This window comes from Antechinus flavipes, chromosome 4, assembly GCF_016432865.1.
Source record: "Antechinus flavipes isolate AdamAnt ecotype Samford, QLD, Australia chromosome 4, AdamAnt_v2, whole genome shotgun sequence".
In the NCBI taxonomy this organism is placed as follows: domain Eukaryota; kingdom Metazoa; phylum Chordata; class Mammalia; order Dasyuromorphia; family Dasyuridae; genus Antechinus; species Antechinus flavipes.
Window position 1 is genome coordinate 53739685 of NC_067401.1, and position 18084 is coordinate 53757768.

The 18084-nt window shown below is 43.1% G+C and overlaps 1 protein-coding gene across 1 annotated transcript; it reads right to left on the reverse strand.

Moving 5' to 3' along the window:
• Nucleotides 1-7912: 7912 nt before the first annotated feature.
• On the reverse strand, nucleotides 7913-17032 carry RBM15 (RNA binding motif protein 15). The gene is made up of 2 exons (XM_051993083.1): nucleotides 12226-17032; nucleotides 7913-8281 (listed from the first exon to the last, which is right to left on the reverse strand). Exons 1-2 carry the CDS (start codon nucleotides 15065-15067, stop codon nucleotides 8241-8243), a joined length of 2883 nt encoding a protein of 960 aa, XP_051849043.1. The 5' UTR covers nucleotides 15068-17032; the 3' UTR covers nucleotides 7913-8240.
• Nucleotides 17033-18084: the final 1052 nt, after the last annotated feature.

An 18084-nucleotide genomic window follows, 5' to 3' on the forward strand; every position in this document is an offset into this window, starting at 1 on the left:
AGAATGACTTAAAATAATGCAAGATAAAGCAGTCTTTAAAAACCTCATATTTCTACTGGTTCCTCTAGTTTAACATTTAAAACTTTAATACTATTTCTCATGGCTTTTTTTTCCTCTTGATCTGTTTCTTGTTTCATAATTGTGACTAATATAGACATGTTTTACATGATAGCACATGTATAAACTAGATCAAACTGCCTACCTTCTTTGGAAGAGGAGCAGGGAGGGAAAGAAAGAGGGAGAAAACTTTGGAACTCAAAATCTTGTAAAAAGGAATACTAAAAATTTTCTTAGGAAAAAATATTATTAAAAAAAAGTCCCTCATTATATATAATGTTGGACTCCTCGCACTCATCCCCATTCCCTAGGAAAAAAACCATTTAAATACTTTTACATTCTACCAGGGTCAGCAAACTAAAGCCTTAGGGCCAAATCCAGCCCACTGCCTGTTTTTGTACAGTGCAAAGAATAGTTCTTAGTATCTGTAAATAAAATTTCATGTATTTTAAAATGTAAAAATTATCCTTAGTTCATGGGCCACACAAAAACAGACTGGAGGAACCTCACTGAGTTTACTGATCCCTGCTTCATATTTTAAAATTTATGGTGATTTCCAGAGCACATCAGTTATTATCCCTAATTATACAGATTAGGAAATGAAGGTACAACAGCTTACTAGGATGCCAAAATGAAATCAAGAAAAAGCTTATACTGAATTAGCTTAAGGGTTTTTAGGCTCAACTCTAGAATTTTACAGAAACACTGAGCAACTATGGCTAAAACAATGATTTCTTTACCTGAAAAAATACACAATACGTCTAACTTTTAAAAAAGTTATAACCCAGGAAGTAAACAAAAGCTCAGACATTCTGGTTAATTTTCCTGAGGTTGATTTAACTGAGGTTTTAAGTTACAAAACTCTTTGCTTGAATATACTTGCTAAAAGTCTAATACATATTATTAGTAAGCTTCCCTGCCTTGAGAATACAATAAATATAATATTTCTTAGAATAATCTTGTCTTTTTGGGGGGAAGAGATTTTGGGCATCAATCCTCATTAGCCATTATCAAAGCTACAGTTCTGCAAGACAAATGCCTCAGAATAAAATATAGTTTATTTTCTTAGTATGTCACTATTAAAAATAGATTATAGCAAAATTTGTTGAATGAGGATTGCTGGATTCTGAATCGCTAAAGTTTTATTTTGGTGTTCAAAACAGCCATTTATCGAGTATTTGCTTACCTTATGTAAAAGGATCTGTGACATTTCCTATAACACGGTAAAAATAAAATAAAATTCAAATATAAGTTCAATCGATTTCTAACTCTTTTAAATCTATCTACTGGAGGACAGGTGTCTACAATGTGTTACTTTTACATTTAAATTCCATTCTGGTCACATGTTATATGGATCATCTAGCTATGAAATTCTATGACTCTATATCTAAGTCTTTTTCAGGATTTAAAAAAAAATGTTTTTAGTTTGTTAGTGAACCAAAAGAATAGAGTAATAAAAATTTCATCTCAATCTCTCTCTTTCTCTCTCTCTCACACACACACACACAATCCCTTTACTTGGTTCATGTACAATAACATTCTATAAAGAGGAATCTGTGTCAATCGTCTAAGGACATTAAGTTAAATTAAGTTATAAAATGTGAAAACGTACTATAACTTTTTAGGCCATAATATCTTGATGACTACAATTCAAAGGAAGGAATTTTTTTAAAAGCATGAGAAGAAAGCTGAAGGGAGTAATAGAGGGTGAGATGCTCTTAGAGCCTTACTCTGGATAACAATTGTTGGAAAAAACTACTTTCGGAAGGAAGAGCATTCTGCTGCTCTTACAGATTCCATTAGGGCCCTCTGACCTTCCCTGCACGTGCTCTTTCCCATCTTCCCACCTGTCAGGATTTTTACAAAGTGATAAATCAGTTGTCTAATTTTAGCATCGTGCTTAGCAGTTCTCTAGTTCAGAGTTCACACCTTTCACACCTTTAAGAGTTCACATATTAGTTCACACATTAGCGGTTGAGATTCATAAGTCAGGATTCAGTATGAGATTCACAAGTTCAGTGGGGGAGATTCACAAGTCACAGCTCCCACAATCCTACTCTCGGAGGAGTCAACCTTTGAGTTCACACCTCTAAAAGAGCACATAAAAGGACAAGCACTAGAGACTTTTGAGAGATTGAGAGTGCCAGAATTCAGTTGGGAGAGTCAGAGCCAGGATTCAGAGAGAGCTGGAGGCTGAAGCTGGCAGAGGGGCAAAGGACTAGTAATAGGAACTCTTGGAACCAAGGAGGGAGATAGGCGTCTAAGAAAGCTAACCGGGCCCAAGGAAAGAGACAAGACTTGGAAGGAGAAAATAAAGGTTTGGATTTTAATAGCTGGCTGCAATTGAGGTGATTATTACACAGAACGAAACTAAGGCTGCCTCTAGAAGCCCCCCAAGAAACCTGATCCCAGAGAACAATTATATTTTAGAAAAGAAGAACACTACACCCACCCATAGAGTCCTTCCCTCCTTTCAAGCACCTGTCTATGTGAAAGCTCTCCTGATTACCCCAATTTCTCCCCTCCATTTCTCCTGTCCCGATTCTGAGCACAGACTTCTCCATGTTTATGCTAGAGGTAGCAGGGCTGAAGAACTGGACTCTAAGTGGTGGCCACATGAGCCTGGTCAAGTTGCCACCTGCCTCATTGCTCCAGGCTGCTGAGACAAAGGGGTGGAGTAGGTATGCACCTGTAGGCGCACCCCAGAGCTCCAAACCTTGAAGGAACCAAAGTCTGGTCCTTTTATCCTTGGCACGTGTCATCTTTCCCAACAGAACATAAACTCTTTCAGATGGACAAATTTCATATTTTTAATCTGTACAGACCAAGCAATATACCTGGCACAAGACAGGCATGTAACCGTTGATTAAATATGTGAATATAAGATTAAATTTATACCTATTATAGACAATGACTTGATTATCTTGCACTGCTAAGGCATAAATCACTCCAACAGAAAACTTTTATTTTTAGTTTTGGAATACTAGTTAATACATATACACTCACCTTTAGCTCTAATCCTTTTGCATTAATCCTACTGTTAGCAGCCTAGCTAGGATCATAGCTAATTGAAAAATACATGACCAATCGACTCTCAGTTCAAGGCACATTGGCCTTCAATTGGGATTTCAATTTAATGTAGTCCTAACACTGGAGATTAACCTACAGACTCCAGAATGATTCAGCCACTGACAGTATCCTTGACTAACTTCTTCAGGGGTCAGTTTAGCTCTCTAACATAAGGGTTCTTTCTTCACCAAGACTAAGCTGGACAACTGCGGATCAACTGAGTGCCAGCAAGCTGTTACAACTATGTAACCCTGGACTGGTTACTGGCAGCTACTGCTCTGGTTTGGTCAAGAATTTTCTAAGCCAGTAAATATTCGCCCCAGTCCCTATGCCTACCTTGTTTAACATGACTTCGGTAAATACCCAAATGTATTCATCTCCAAATGTATTCATCTTTTACTCGTCCTCATTCTCTTAACTTGCTCCAGCAATAAAACCTGAAGATTACCCCTTTCATTCAATCATTTTTCTACTTCCAAGTTCTCCTGGTAGATTACGTTCCTCCTGTCTCTTTTACCAACCCTTCAAAAAGAGAAAGTCCCCAAGTATAAAGTCAGGCTGTTTTACTTTCTCCCCTATAGTCAAAGCTCCATTGATCACCTGTATAACGCCATCATCCACCACAGGACTCTTCTTTCCCAAATGGACTCCCACCTCAAACTAAGTAAGTCTTCATTTTTAAAACACCTCCCTTTCAAAACTAACTCTTTCCCAGGCCCCGCCCCCAACTTTTTGTTATTCTGTTAAAGATAAGTGACCACTTATCTCCCAACCTTGACTTCCTCCTCCCTTAAGTCTATCGCCTTCCGAGTTTCCCAGTCAGAAATGACCCCTCTTCCAATCTTCCGTAAGTGATTGCCTATATAATAATCACTTACTTCCCCAGGGATAGCTCTATTGTTTGTCTATAGGATTATTTCTTAGCTTTTCTATTTAATGTCATTGACTTCCCCAAATGACTTGCAAATTTCTGGAGAGTAAAGTACTTCTTATCTCACCAAAGGACACAACTCTGAGTTGGCTTTGTTTTCACCTAGGATTATTTTATTCACTCACACCTTGATTATCAAAAGTTAGGCCCTGTTGACTGTAAACACATATATTCAAAATAATAATGTGTTATTTCAAGTAAAGACCACCAATTTAGGAAATTGGTCATTATAATTATGAACTAAGAGGTGAACATGAATACTCTAAAGGAGTTAAGGTAAGAGGTGAATAGGGGGATGTTCCTCCAGACAATATGGATTATCTTTTTCTCATTCCCCAGAAAGATCACGTGCCATTTTAAGCCTTAAGTATACTGTCTCCATCAAGGATATCATTTTATTACATGGTTGTCAGTATACTAACTTGTGACCTATCAATAAGCAAGAAAAAAAAAATCTACATTTCACCAAGTAACCTCTCTTTTTACACGTTAACATGCTTGTTCAGTTTAGAGGTGTACAAGTCCTTAGAAGTGCTCTTTATTTACAGTAGCACTTAAACCTAAATCATAATAAAGATAATGATCTGGAAAGCTGGCTACTTCAAACAAAAATTTTTTATAATCACAGGTCTTCATAAAATATCCTTAAATCAGTTAATGGCAATCTCTTTCCAAAAAAACAAGCCAACAAACAAACAAAAAACAGATGTAGGGAAAGGGCTTTATCCTTTTTTTTTTTTAAGGGCAATTGGGGTTAAGTGACTTATCCAGGGTCACCTTGCTACTAATTTAAGTGTCTGAGGGTGGATTTGAATTCAGCTCCTCCTGACTTCAGAGCTGGTGCTCTATCCACTGTGCTATCTAGTTTTGTCCCTACCCTTTACCAATGTTTTAAAAAGAATTATCTTCTGTATTTTCCGCCATAAGAGATCTTCAGACTCCAATAATGATTTCACTGATGTAGGATCTCAACATCTAACCCTAATCCAGATAAAAACTCTCTCTGATTTAAGTCTTCAGAATCATTGTAAACCAAAAAATTCATCAGCCTGTGGTCAATCTGTCCCTATGTAGGTAAAATGTGAACCCCTTATGCATATAATTCTTTTCCCATTTTCTTTTGTATAAAACAACTAAAATGCATTTAAGGTTTGTAAAGGTCTAAAACATGAATTTCCCCAAGATTGTTTACTTACTACATATTTAAGTATGTGAGATACCTATGATTTAACATGCTATTACTAACAAAAGGGCAATTATGGCAAATACAAATTTTTTTAAACTGGGATAAGAAATCACTTTCCAAAATCTTCGATGAAAATCTTTTGTGTAGTGTTTTTTTTAATGTCTTTCTTAAGTATTCCTGTTCAAAAAATGAAGACTGAATACTCTGAAATGTAAATAAAATAAATTCCTAGGTGGCACAGAAGCCAAGAGTGCTGGGCCTAGAGTCAGGAAAGCCACAGATTTCAAATCTGGCCTCAGACATTTACTAGCTGTGACTCTGGGCAAGTGATGTAACCTCTATTTACCTTCATAACCTTGTCTGTAAAATGGGGGGTGATAGCAGCATTTATCTCTCAGACTTGCTGCAAGGATCAACTGAGTTAATAACCTTAAGGTACTTAGCACAATGACTGGCACATACTAAGTGCTAAGTAATAGTGAGCTATTTGATTATCCAAAGGGACTGTCCAATCCTGTGAAGAAATAAAATAGCTACATTCTAGTGAAACTGCCCTTTTCCCTACAACAGGTTCTATAAGATATTAGAGGTAAGTAAAACTCCAAAATAATTATATCTTTGGTCAAACAAACACAAGTATTAGGATTTGAGTAATGAATTTGAGCCTACTACTTGGATCTGGAGGGAAAAAGTACAAAAAATTGAGAGCAACTAGTCTTCTTACACTCCCAAATATTCTTTTCTCCAAGTAAATGGTTGTAGAGTTAACCAAATTATAGAAATAATCTCTCCTTTTCTTGTATAAGGCCTATGAATTTTGCCCTGCAATCTCATCACTTCTAGGCCAGAGCCCTAAACTCTTATTATTCTTGTAAATGAGAAAAATGGTGATAGTATTGATAACTAGGTTTAAGATTCAATGCTTATGGATGAGAATACTTTTTCTTGTAGCAGGTGTCTTGTCAGAATAGACAAGTGAATAATGTTCCTATTTCCTGAGTTCACTGGACAGTAAATTTCCCTACAAAAGAAGAAATCCTACTCTGCTAATACTAAGTAGTTCATCTCAAGATCAGGTTCTACACCTGCCCCTCAACACTCTGCTCCCAACATCAGGGAGCAGATAAATAACAGGTATCTCAGACCTAGGAGGAAAACTAGGACCCTGGCAATATTTAAAATGTAGAGAGGATTTTTAATGCAGAAGTTCAAGCTGGCTATCTAAGATTTCAATATCTTGTAAAAGAATATTCTTTAAGGAGCTCCTCTAAGGAGAATAAAAAATAGCCTTAGTACCGAAGTTTTCATTCTACCTCCCACATATGGAAATTGGTAGCATGGTACTTTAAGCGGAGGAGGAAGGTATTAGTAACAGAGCCTTACAAGCACCTGAGAATTTCTATCTGCAGAAATCCAGCAGGGAACACAAGCAAAAACCCTCTCCCTACAGATTACAATGCATTTTGACTTCTGAAAACCCCCCTTACCTGTTTACAAGTTTACACAGCTGTTTGCCACGGGAACACCACCTTGTGCAGAGTACAATCGTGGCATCCTTTGTTGATAAGCACCTGTTGCCTAGCAATCAACATCCTGCATGGAGACGGACAGCACTAGGGCTCTTCCATCCGAGGTTAAAATTCAATACAAGCCAAATAAGCCTGCATTTCAGGGTTGTCTTCCTCTGCAACTAGTTAATGTTAAAATTGGCAAACAACAACAAAAGGTGTCTGAAGCCAGAATGGTGCAGCAAGGTTAGCTTCCTCTTGGGCTCTGGCGTCGTCCCCGTGCCATGATGTCTCCTGCGGCAAACATGGGAGTTGTGCTCCTATACAGGGAACAGCCTTCCAAAGCTCAGGAGCCCCCATACAGGACAACGCAGGAACTAAGGCAAACCCTTGCTTTCTTTAGGAATGCCTTTTTTTTCCTCACAATCTGTACTACAAACCGGAGTGACAGGGACTGAGTGTGCGTTCGTACCTACGGAACCATCACGATGCATGCACATCCAAGGCTTGTGGAACCAGAGGTCAAATAAGGCACTGAGACCAATGAATGGTTTTAATTACAAACGCTAGCTCTCAGGAACTCTTCATCCATTCAGAACTAAACCCATGACTGCATAACTGGTGAGAAGCCCCTGGAGACGGAGGAGCTCCTCAAATGTGTCAGCAAAGGCTTTATTAACATCATTAACATTTAAAAGCAAACGGAGCATTTCTCTTTCTTTTGGCAATTTGGTGCGAGCGTTTTAAGTGCAAGACAAAGCAATTTCAAACTTTTTCTTCAAATTAAAAATGAAACTAAGGCCAAACGTGTTGGGTGAACAAAATAAATCAAAACTTAAAATTCAGCAACTCCAGCTCTTCCAACCAGCAAAGCCCCAGACTTGTGCAATGTTCTGAGGCTTAAGGTGCTCTCCCTGCTTCTTGCATCCCAGCAAACAGCACCATTCCCTCCAAATGATGAGGATTGAGCAGCAAATGACCCCCAGTAACACATTCACTAGAGATCCTTCAGATTTGACACACCAGGCTTGTCAACATGAAATGATGGTTTAACTGCTTCTTGCTCAGGACATACAAGATCTGAGCAGCAGCAAGTACCCCCTCCGCTGCAAACAAAGGGGTCAAAGGTTTGTCGTCAATTCACTTCCAAGCAGAAAAACATTTTCCTCAAAAGAAACAATTTATTTAGAATGAAACAAAATCAGCTCAACTGTGAGCGCACGTTTGAGTGACAGCTACTTTTAAGCTGTGTGAGCCATAAAAAGGGTTTTTCCTTTACTTTTCCAGAAATCTTGTGTACACAGCACAAAGCAAAGAGGTCATTTTTTTCCACTTAAAACACGGGCATTGGCATCACAATAGCAGATACACAACTTTTTAAAGCTGCCATTTTAGTAAAATGCACAAATACTAAACAGATAAGCTTTCTTCCAATCAAGAGGCCCATGTAAATTCCACATAAGCCTCAACTTCTCTTCAAAAAGGTCCATTAGAGCTTAGAATTCCAAATCTTCATCCGCTGTCCACCAGCTTTGCTTGCAGAGGGGGAAAAAAAGGTTATTAAGTACAAATGTTTACAACATATTTTTTCCCTACAATACATAGATGAACATAAGCTACAAGGCCTTTCTGGATAGTCCACTTTGATTTCAAAAAGCACCAATAATACCCACTGGCACAAACCTTGAAATGAATTCATTCCATGAAGACACATAACAAGTAGAACAACAGGTTGGGTTTTTGTTTTTGCTTTTTTTTTTTTTTTTTAAATAAGCTAAGCTTAGGGTTATAGAACTGAAAATATCCTTTACAATCGAGTGTGAGAGAAAAGGAGAAACAAAAAATTTCCACAGAGAAAAATCTAGTGAAAGCTTATAATTTGTTTTTTTTTTTTTTTAAATGAGAGTCTTCCTGAAGGCAACTTAAAAGTGGGGGGGAGGGGGAAGATGACAACATGAATTACAGTCAAACTTTCACCTCTGTGGTGTTTTTGTTTATCATAAGCTTTCCAGCAATAGGTCACTCCGATATCATAGAAAAGGGGTCAATGTACACAGCCATTCAAAATGTAATGGGCTATGTTACCATTTCAAAGACAAGATGAACCATTTCCATATACAGAACTGCTAAATAACCAGCAAACCCTTTAAGATCCTTGGTTTTAACACTATTTAAATCTTACATACAAATTCTCCACCAAGTTTAACAGTTCACTACAATTACCTGTGATAATATTCCTTTGAAGGATGTCACTATAATCAAGAGCATAGGAGTTAAGTCTATAAATCTAACAGCTGCTTCTCATTTTCCATGGACTCCTTTGAAAATATCTCAAAACCAGTCATGGAAATGAGAGAGAACAGACCCCCAAATTTTGTTCATTACACACACCAAAAATGTCCTTTCCACAAAAAGTCTTCAAGACCCTCTCTTCTAAGGTGGTTTCTCATTCTGTTACTGCTGGAAGTTTCTGATGGTTTTTACACTTAGAAAGAAAACTAATTCTTTCAGCTATACCAGGTAGGAAACAAAGTAAAATTTAACTTAAAAGAGGAACTGAATTTTTATAATAATAACCCTTGGAAGAACTGGTTTCAGTCAAAAAAAGAGATTAGGTAAAGTTATTGACCAGCAGTTGAAACAATTAAGGAACCAATTATTCCTCTAAAAGTTCAGAATTTTGATACAAAAGACTTAATTATCTTGATGTTTTTCTTTTCTTGTGTATCAAGCCATTAAATGCTTTGTAGAAATAATGTTCTTTCAATTCACTTGAACTAAATTCTAGAAACATCAACTGCATGTGCACAGCCAGCATGAAGAAAATTTGGTTGTTATAGAAAATCCAATGATGGGATTATAAAATTCTGGCTTATTAGTCGTGTTGAGCACCACCAAGATGGTTCTAGACTTTCAGAATTTCCCAATTCTGAATGATATGAAGTTACTGATGTTACACACCTGTACAACAGGATAGACAACACAGAGAAGACAGCAGTATTGTGAATTGATGGCACTCAGATACTTGCCGTCCTAGACATAATCAATTACTTTACCTTACACACTCAAGAATATTAAACCTATTTCACAAATAGAGCAGGAAGCACAAATTACCAGATCTAACAAAAACTGTAAAACTTCAAATACACAGTCAAACAGGAAATAAAAGCACAGTACTGCCCATTCCTGTTATCCTTCAAATCAACCTGATTGAAAAAATATCTTGGATCATAGTGAAAACTAGATGCCACGAGCTTACTCTTCAAAATGAGCAAAAATTGTTTTCCCGGTTCATTTTATCAAAAGGGGCTCCAAAAACTCAGTGAAATAAATTGATAAAGTATATCCAAACATTAACTGTATTTTGACTCCATACAGGCATCAGTTTTAAAAACAGGTGTCTATTGCATATCTTGAGTCCCAATCACTGCTTTTCAAAGGCATTAAACACAAAAGGCCTTATATTAATCAAATTTTCTCCCCAAAGGTATATACCAAGGACCTCAAATTCAAAATCCAGCACTTACTTTCTCTCCACAACAGTCATCAAAACTGTGAAGTTTTTTCCACAGTTTCAAAAACAAAACAAAAACCTTACAAATGTATAAAGAAAATCAAAAGGATGATATACAGCAGTGATGAAGGTCATGCTCACATGCACTAGACACCTGCCATAATGGAAAACAATGAATACAATCTTTTAAAAAGCAAATAATGATGAATTTAACATATGAAGTTTCCCTTGGGTAATTATTGGTGCTATTTCAAAGTATCAGCATCCTCACTGAAAATAGAAAGAACAGCCAAGCTCTACTAGGCTTTCAACAAGTAAAATAGTTTCACAGATTAATAGTGACCATAATCCAGAACTTCCTGAGGTTTCTATTCATAACTTAGTATGAACTACAGGCATTATATTAGTGGAGGTCATCACCATGGGGGGTGGGGTGGGGAGGAAAATGCAAAATACAGTCAAAGTTAAAGTGATATATTAAAAATAAATAAATAAGACACTGATGAGTTGCTAGATACACAAGCAGCAAAATGCCTGCTTATAAAACAGAAATAATGTTCAGTTAAAAGAACTCACAAAGGTGGACTGTGAGACAAAATTCAAAATCCAATTGAGCAAACATTTTTTTAAGAGGTGTTAAATTTATATCTACATTTGGGGCCCAGCTGTATACAATAAGCTGTCTGGGGAAAACAAAAAAATGGACTTTAAGAATGCTGGAATCTATTCAGCTTTTTAAACTTGCCAGATACCAGATAAGCCCACTGTACATGAATATCAGTAACACTTAAAACACAATGATGTGAAAGGTCCCCTCAGTATTGTGTGGGGACACCCCCCCAAAAAAAATCCCACAAAGGGTCCTTCTAAGGCATTTTTTAGATCACCAACCAAAAACTCTACAACTGAGATATGGTTGATTACTGCCCAATGACCTAAGATTCGCCTTAAAAGCCTGTAGACAACTGTTTCTTTCTATTACTGAAGCCAGAACCTTAAATGGTCACAAAAATTAAAACCCACCTTTGATGACAAACATTTAATTTTGGAGTATGCACTAAGTATGAATTGTACCTCTTACACTTCTTTGAAAAGTCAGTAAAAACAAACACCTATACTGACTAGATTTTTTTTTTCTTCTTAAAGCACCTACTTGTTTCTTGCATACTAAAGTAAGCACAAGACATATATGGTTTGTAACATAGTCCTCAATATTTACTGAACAGTCACAGCTACAAACCAAAAGTGCATATATGGGATACAGTAGAACTCATGAATAGATGCTAGAATGCACGTGTTAAAGCATACTTTCTGGGAATTAATTTTGTATATTAAGTGAAATACTCAAATACCTGATTAATAGGATTAAACTGCTGTACAGTGTACCACCTGACATTTGCACTCCCTGATCAAATTTTAGTCAAAATAAAACAAAATAATTGTGACATAGGAATAATCTACATATACACCAAACCTAACATTTAGACTTTTCAATCAGATTAATAAGTACAGACAGAGGCCATGTCATTCTTAGGTGTATATGGTTTCTTCTGCCAGTCTTGGGTTTGTTTTTTTTTAAAAACTTATTTTCCAAATTCTGACTTCTCCAATATATGGGTATGTAACTTAGAGGATTTTTTTTTAAACTAAAGTTTACAAAAACGAAGATAAAGGACAAAAGTTACAAATAAAAAGATGGGAAGGTTTTTGTTAAAGCAGGTTTATCTGCCTGCGACTATCAGGGTGAACCCCTTCACTTTTGTATGCCAACAGCTAAACTTTCCTGACGTCTACCTTAAAGTGGTTTATAGAAATGTAAGGAGGAAATAGCTACAAATAAACATCTAATTTTAAAAAAATAATAAAAGTTGTGTGTCTGATGCTGTATCCCATAACACATCACACATTAGGAACCATGTCAAGTAGGAAATGCAAGCTACACATGGACTTTAGGACGCACCACGGACAATGACCATGACCAGGTAATCTTCTTCAGATTTGGCCAGTGCCTTGGCAGGAGAATCCAGAAACTGCTGGGAGAACTCACAGGGTGGGAAGGCATGGAGGACCCCGGTGTTCTCCTTGTCTTTGTTGCCCCCCACAGGGAGGCTGATGACCCCAGCGGCCTGCTTTTGCTTAAGGTAGGACACCAGGTTCCTGAGCGGCCTCTGAGTCGAGGTGGTAGCCTCAGACACGGCTGAGGAGCGGCTGTCCGAGTTGCCAGGCACAGCGAGCAGAATGGCGTAACCGTTGGGCCCGGCCACCTTGATACGCCGGGTCACTTCGTCCAATTTGGGCTGGTCCAGACGCAGACGCTGGGTGATCTTGAGCTGAGCCACCTTGCCCCCGGTGGAGCCCTCCACCAGCAGGCTGCTGGCCACGTGGAGATCGCCCTGCAGCAGGTGCATGTTGGAGGGAAAGTTGCTGTTCTTGAGCAGAAGCATGCCCTGCCAAGCCAGGCAAAGCTTGGGGGCAGCCGCTGGCGCAGCAGCCGGGGGAGGCTCGGTCTTCTGCGGAGGAGATTTCAGCTTGGTTGTCGTGCTGCTGGTGCTGGGCGCTGAGGCCTCTGTCCGCTCCTCCTTCTTCAGGGGGCTCTTGCCTTCCGTGGGCGCAGGCGCCCGGTGCTTTCTGTCCCGCTCCACCGAGGCTGAGTTTTTGCGGTCCCTCTTGTCTCCCTGCCCTCGCTCCAAGCTGCCCCTGCGGTCAGCACGCACGGGGGAGGGCCGCTCGAGCAGCAGCAGGCGCGAAGACCGGTCAGGCTCGCTGTTGTAGCGGTCTCGGCTGCTGCCCAGATCCGGGCTACGGTCGGGAGTGGGGGGGCAGTGTCTCTTCCGGGAGCGCTCGCTCTCAGGGGACCTGTCCACGTGCCGGCCCCCACCGTCCTCGGGTAGCCTCCTCTTGCGTGGCGGGTCCCGGCTGCTGGGCAAGTCTCTCTCCCCACGGTCACGCTCCAGGGACCAGCCATCCCGCCGGCGCTCTAGGCTGTCAAGGGGCTCATAGGCGGGCACCGAGGCCGCAGCTGCACGAGTGCTGCGTTCCCGGACTGGGGGTGGGGGTGGCACCCAGTCTGTGTCTGGGTAGAGGTCCCGGTCCCGGTCCCGGTACAGCAGAGGTGGGGTGCGGTCACGGGCCCCCCGCAGGGGGTCAGGGGCCCGGTGCCCGAAGGCATCTGCTACTAGCTCATAGTGGGTGAGCGGCAAGGGCTGCAGGTACTGCTGCTGGTAGCGGTGTTCTGTGTCTGCAAAGTCCACCCGCAACCGGCGGTCGGGCCCCCCCAGCGGGAAGCCCCGCATATGGGTCCAGGCTGCGTGAGCCGCATCCAGGCTCTCGTACTGGATATAGGCCCAGCTATCGCCCTTGCGGTAGTCGATTGTGCGGATGGTGCCAAAGCGATCAAACTCGCGGGCCAGGGCTGCCAGCGGCACCCAGGGGCCCAGGCCACCCACCCAAAGGCGTGTGGTAGGCGTGGCCTTGCCGTAGCCGATCTTGATGGGGTTGCGGATGATGACCTTGCCGGACATGGCTAGCTTGGCCCGGTGGGACATGTCCAGGTTCTCGAACTTGAGAAAGCCGTAGGTGCTGGTCTGGCCCCGCGTGGGCCGCTTGATGTCCACCTCGGTGATGACCCCAAAGCGGTCAAAGGCCCTGCGGAGGTCGCTCTCAGTGACCGTGATGTCCAGGTTGCCCAGGAAGAGGGTGCGGTTGGCACGCTGCCCATCCTCGGGGGACAGCTCATCCACTTCTCGGAAAGGGGCGGCGCCAGCGCCCACACGGGGCTCCAGGCTATAGGCTGGGCGCACCCGCTCATAGAAGGGGTAGTCTCGGTCCCGCTCCAGCTCCCGGGGCAGGGGGGGTGGAGGCGGCGGGGGCAGGCGGCCCAGGGCCAGCTGCTGCAGCCGGTAATCTCGGTAGCCCAAGGCCGCGCCGCCCGGGGACAGCGCCCGCTGCCCGCCCCCCGGGGGGTGCCGGTGCCCCACGGCCGCACCCACCACAGTGGCTGGCGCGTAAGCCTCTTTGTCCAGCGGGGAGCGGCTGCGGCGCCGATTCACGTAGACTGCCTCGATCTTGAGCGGCCGGTCGTAGAGCACCAGGCGACCCCGGGCATGCTTGGCAGCCCGGGCATCCTCGGGCCTGCGGAAGTTCACGAAGGCCACGCGCTCGTCGCCCGAGCCCCCTGGAAGGCGGCTGATCTTGACGCTCACGTCTCCGAAGCGCTTGAACTCGTGGAACAGCCCGTCCTCCACCGCCTCGTCACTCAGCTGGGAACCGAGCTCGCTGATCTTGAGTGTCTTGTACTCGCCACCACCCCCGCCGCCATCGCCGCCTGTAGAGCTGGGGGCCGCCCCGGCCGAGCGGGACTCCCCGCCCCCGCGGGAGCTGCTGCGCGACTCGCCCCCTCCCGAAGAGTTCTTGGTGCTTGGGGAGCTATAGCTGTGCAAGCGACTGCTAGAGCTGCCGCCCGGAGCGTCGTACTCGCGGCTGCCGCCCCGGCTGCTGCCCTTGTCTAGATGCAGGCTCCGGCGGGTCCCACCGCTGTCCGCCTTACCGCTACTGCTGCCGTTGCTGCCGCCAGAGCCGCCAAGCTTCTTGCTCCGCTCCCCACGGGTGCTTGACTCCTCCCCGCCGCCGCGGGAGCGCTTAGCCTTAGCGGGAGAGCGCTCTTTCCCCTTCATTGCTGAAGACTGTCCGGGGCCGCCTCGGAACTGGGTAGCTCGCCTGCCCGCGCTGGTTTCACACAGCGGAATCCCACGCCGCCATCTTGGACACCGCCGCGGCAATGGACCCCGCCCCACCGCCCTCATTGGTCAGTGAACGTCTCTCTTCCTCAAAGTCATTGGGAGCTCCCTCTGTCCGTCTTCCCAGCTCCCAGCGCAAAGTGAAGAATCCCGCCCAACTTCTCTTATTGGAGTCCTGACGTCCTAGCGAGAGGATCCCATTGGTTGTTGCCGTTGTCCGTATTAACGGTTCCTCGCGCCAGTCGGTGGTTCCGCCCCTGCTGTACTGTAGAGTCATTTGACCCTAATTCTGGAGAGGTTGATTGGCTAACAGGCCCGTCCTGTAACGGTTCATCTCGCGCGGGGAGAATAGTGAGCCCACCTCTTCATCCTTTTCATTGGTCTGTAACCCCTCCCCTTGACTTCTAATTGGAAAGCGGGACCATCAGTTCGAGCACTTTTTAGAGACGAGGATTAGGAGAATATCTCGCGAGAAATTATTTACCCCAACCCACCCCTTTCACTCTTCCTTCATTTCGTCCGGTGTCTGAAAAGAGAATTTAAATCTGGTTGGATGCCTACGAAGAATCCGATAGGCTTTAAGGCATGTCAATCAAATTGTTAAGCCTTCGGCTTCTAGCCCTCCTCCTTCCTTAAAGGGCTAGGCTTCGCGACCGAGTCGAGAGAGTGAAGGTGAAGATCGGAGCGCGTGGTTGCGTGGTGACGTTACGAAGTCGGGTGCTTGAAGCGAGAGTCGGCCCCGCCCCCGTACCGCGGTCTGTGCTTCGGGTAGTCGGAACCTCTCGACCTCTTTGCGGCGCGGGTTTCTACTGCGTCGCTTCATTCCCCCCCCTCCCCCCAACCTCCCCTAGCTGGACGGGAAGGGACGCCTTACGTCGTTTCCTGAACCCTGCAATCCCAACGGAAACTGTTCGGCCCTAGCCCACGCCGCGTCGCGCGCTGCAGGGCTGGGTGGGGTCCGCCCCCGCTCTAGGGGAGACTAGCTTGCTTACCTCTCCACGCCCAGGTTTTTTTCCCTGGCCAGCTGCTTGTGGGGTGGCCGAGGCTTGCGGGCCTGCTTAATTACAATGAGCTTTGGGCGCCGACTATATGCCGTGCTCTAGCTAGTAATAGGGCACATCTTCGGACCTCGGGACTATTCTGGCCGAGGGTTCAAGGAACAGTCATCCCCAATCACATTAAAAATTTTTTTTAAATAGTAATAGCTAGTATTTGTACAGTACTTTAAACATTTCTCATTTGATCCTCATAACAATCGGAAATGCTAATTTTCCCGTTTTGTAAATAAGGAAATTGAGGTAGGGGTTGGGGATGTTGTCCCAGCTGACGCTTCTGATCAGCGGGCAGAGTTTTTGGAGTTGAGTCTTCCTGACAGCCCAGGTCCTGCATTTATTATTAACCTGTAGACCTGCTAGGACCTTAGCCCTAGCCTCTAGGTCCGGACAGCCCCGTAAGTGGAGGCCCCGGGCTACAGCTCCCAACCCGCGGTGTCCTAGATTGAAATCAGCTGTCCCCAAAGTAGGAAAGTTTGGGCTTTTAACTTAACAGCATAAAAAATGACAATAATGAAATTTTGACTTATTTGCAATATTTGGATAAGAATAGCACTAAATGTGGTTAATGAGCAGGAAATACTTGTAAACTTGAAAAGTGAAAAATAACTTCTTAAAAAAAAAAAGACAAGCACCTATATCACAGGTTTATGAGGTTCAAAGAATTTGATTTGGGCCTGCAAAGAGCACTTTGCAAATCGTAAAATACAATGTCAGTTCTTTTCTGTAAAATCCGTGGGCCAGGAGACCCTAAGGTTCCGGCCAGTTGTAATCTGGGATGATATGAGGGAGGTGGAAGGTCACTAGATCAAAGAAGAAGGGCGTCAGAAGCTTTTGAGTTGATCTGAAATGAAACTTAGAAATTGAGGATAAAGGGTGACATTCCAGGTAATCCAAGGCCCTGGGTGTTGAATTTCAGGAATGGTGCATGAGATAGGGGTCTGGCACCAAGTTCATAGAAGGTGTTTTTCTTTTTTAACGGCTCTAACATTATTATAATATTATATAAATACAATTTGTAATTGGAATTAGAAAATTGCTTAGTAAATGAGTCTGTTTAAGCATAATTGCAGATTTGGGGACCTCCTAAAAAAAGTTGGGTCCTCCACTTTCACAATCCTTGAACAATGGTGAATCTATCCTTCCATGAGACTGATTGTTAAATGGGTTAAATTTTAAATAAGTTAATTAGAAAATATTGGTAATACATCCCAAGATTGGAAGGAAATCAATTTTTGATTGTTTCAAGTCACTATAATAATGGCGTTTAAATTAAGGTTTCCCAATCACTGATATATTATCTTATTTGAACATCTTGTGAGATAGCTGCTATTATTTATACAAGAAGAAACAGACTAAGGGAGACCAAGGTCACAAAGCTGGGATGTTTTAACAAAGGTTTTGAACTTGGGATTTGCTGACTCCAAGCCCATTCTCTCCCCTGCACCAACTAACCCTTACCTCACCAAGTCTGGATTTATACAATACTGTGAAATGAAAATATCTGAGAGCTTCATAAAAGCATTTTCAAGAGTAGACAGTAGAGGGAGAGAGGCTCACTGGATACAACTGATGGTTCTACCAGCGGCCTCACAGGGTGATGTCTGGACTCCTGCGGGATTGAAATTTGGCAGAAGTCCCATGGGCAGCCTCACTCTCTCTCATCAAGATCCAGTAGCAGGACACAGGTCAAGGAGACTGGTGAAGACGGCCCTCAGATGCCCCCGCATCCAATGCAGCTGCATTCATGGCCTTGGAATATATTGTTCCCAACTGCCCATTGTGTTGAGGGAGGTTCTTACGTGGTCCCGACTGACCACCCTCCCCCCTCAACTCTGAAGGTTACTCCGAGTGTGGCTTTGTTTTGTTTGACAACCCCTGTTACTGGGGGACAGACCAGCTTCTGACCCATTTTATTCAAATCAACTCAGCAGGATAATAAGTATTCTATCTACTACACCCTAAGGGATCCAAACCTAGCCATCCCCTGCTTTTAAAGAGCTTATATCCAAATGGGGTTGAAAGGAGGGG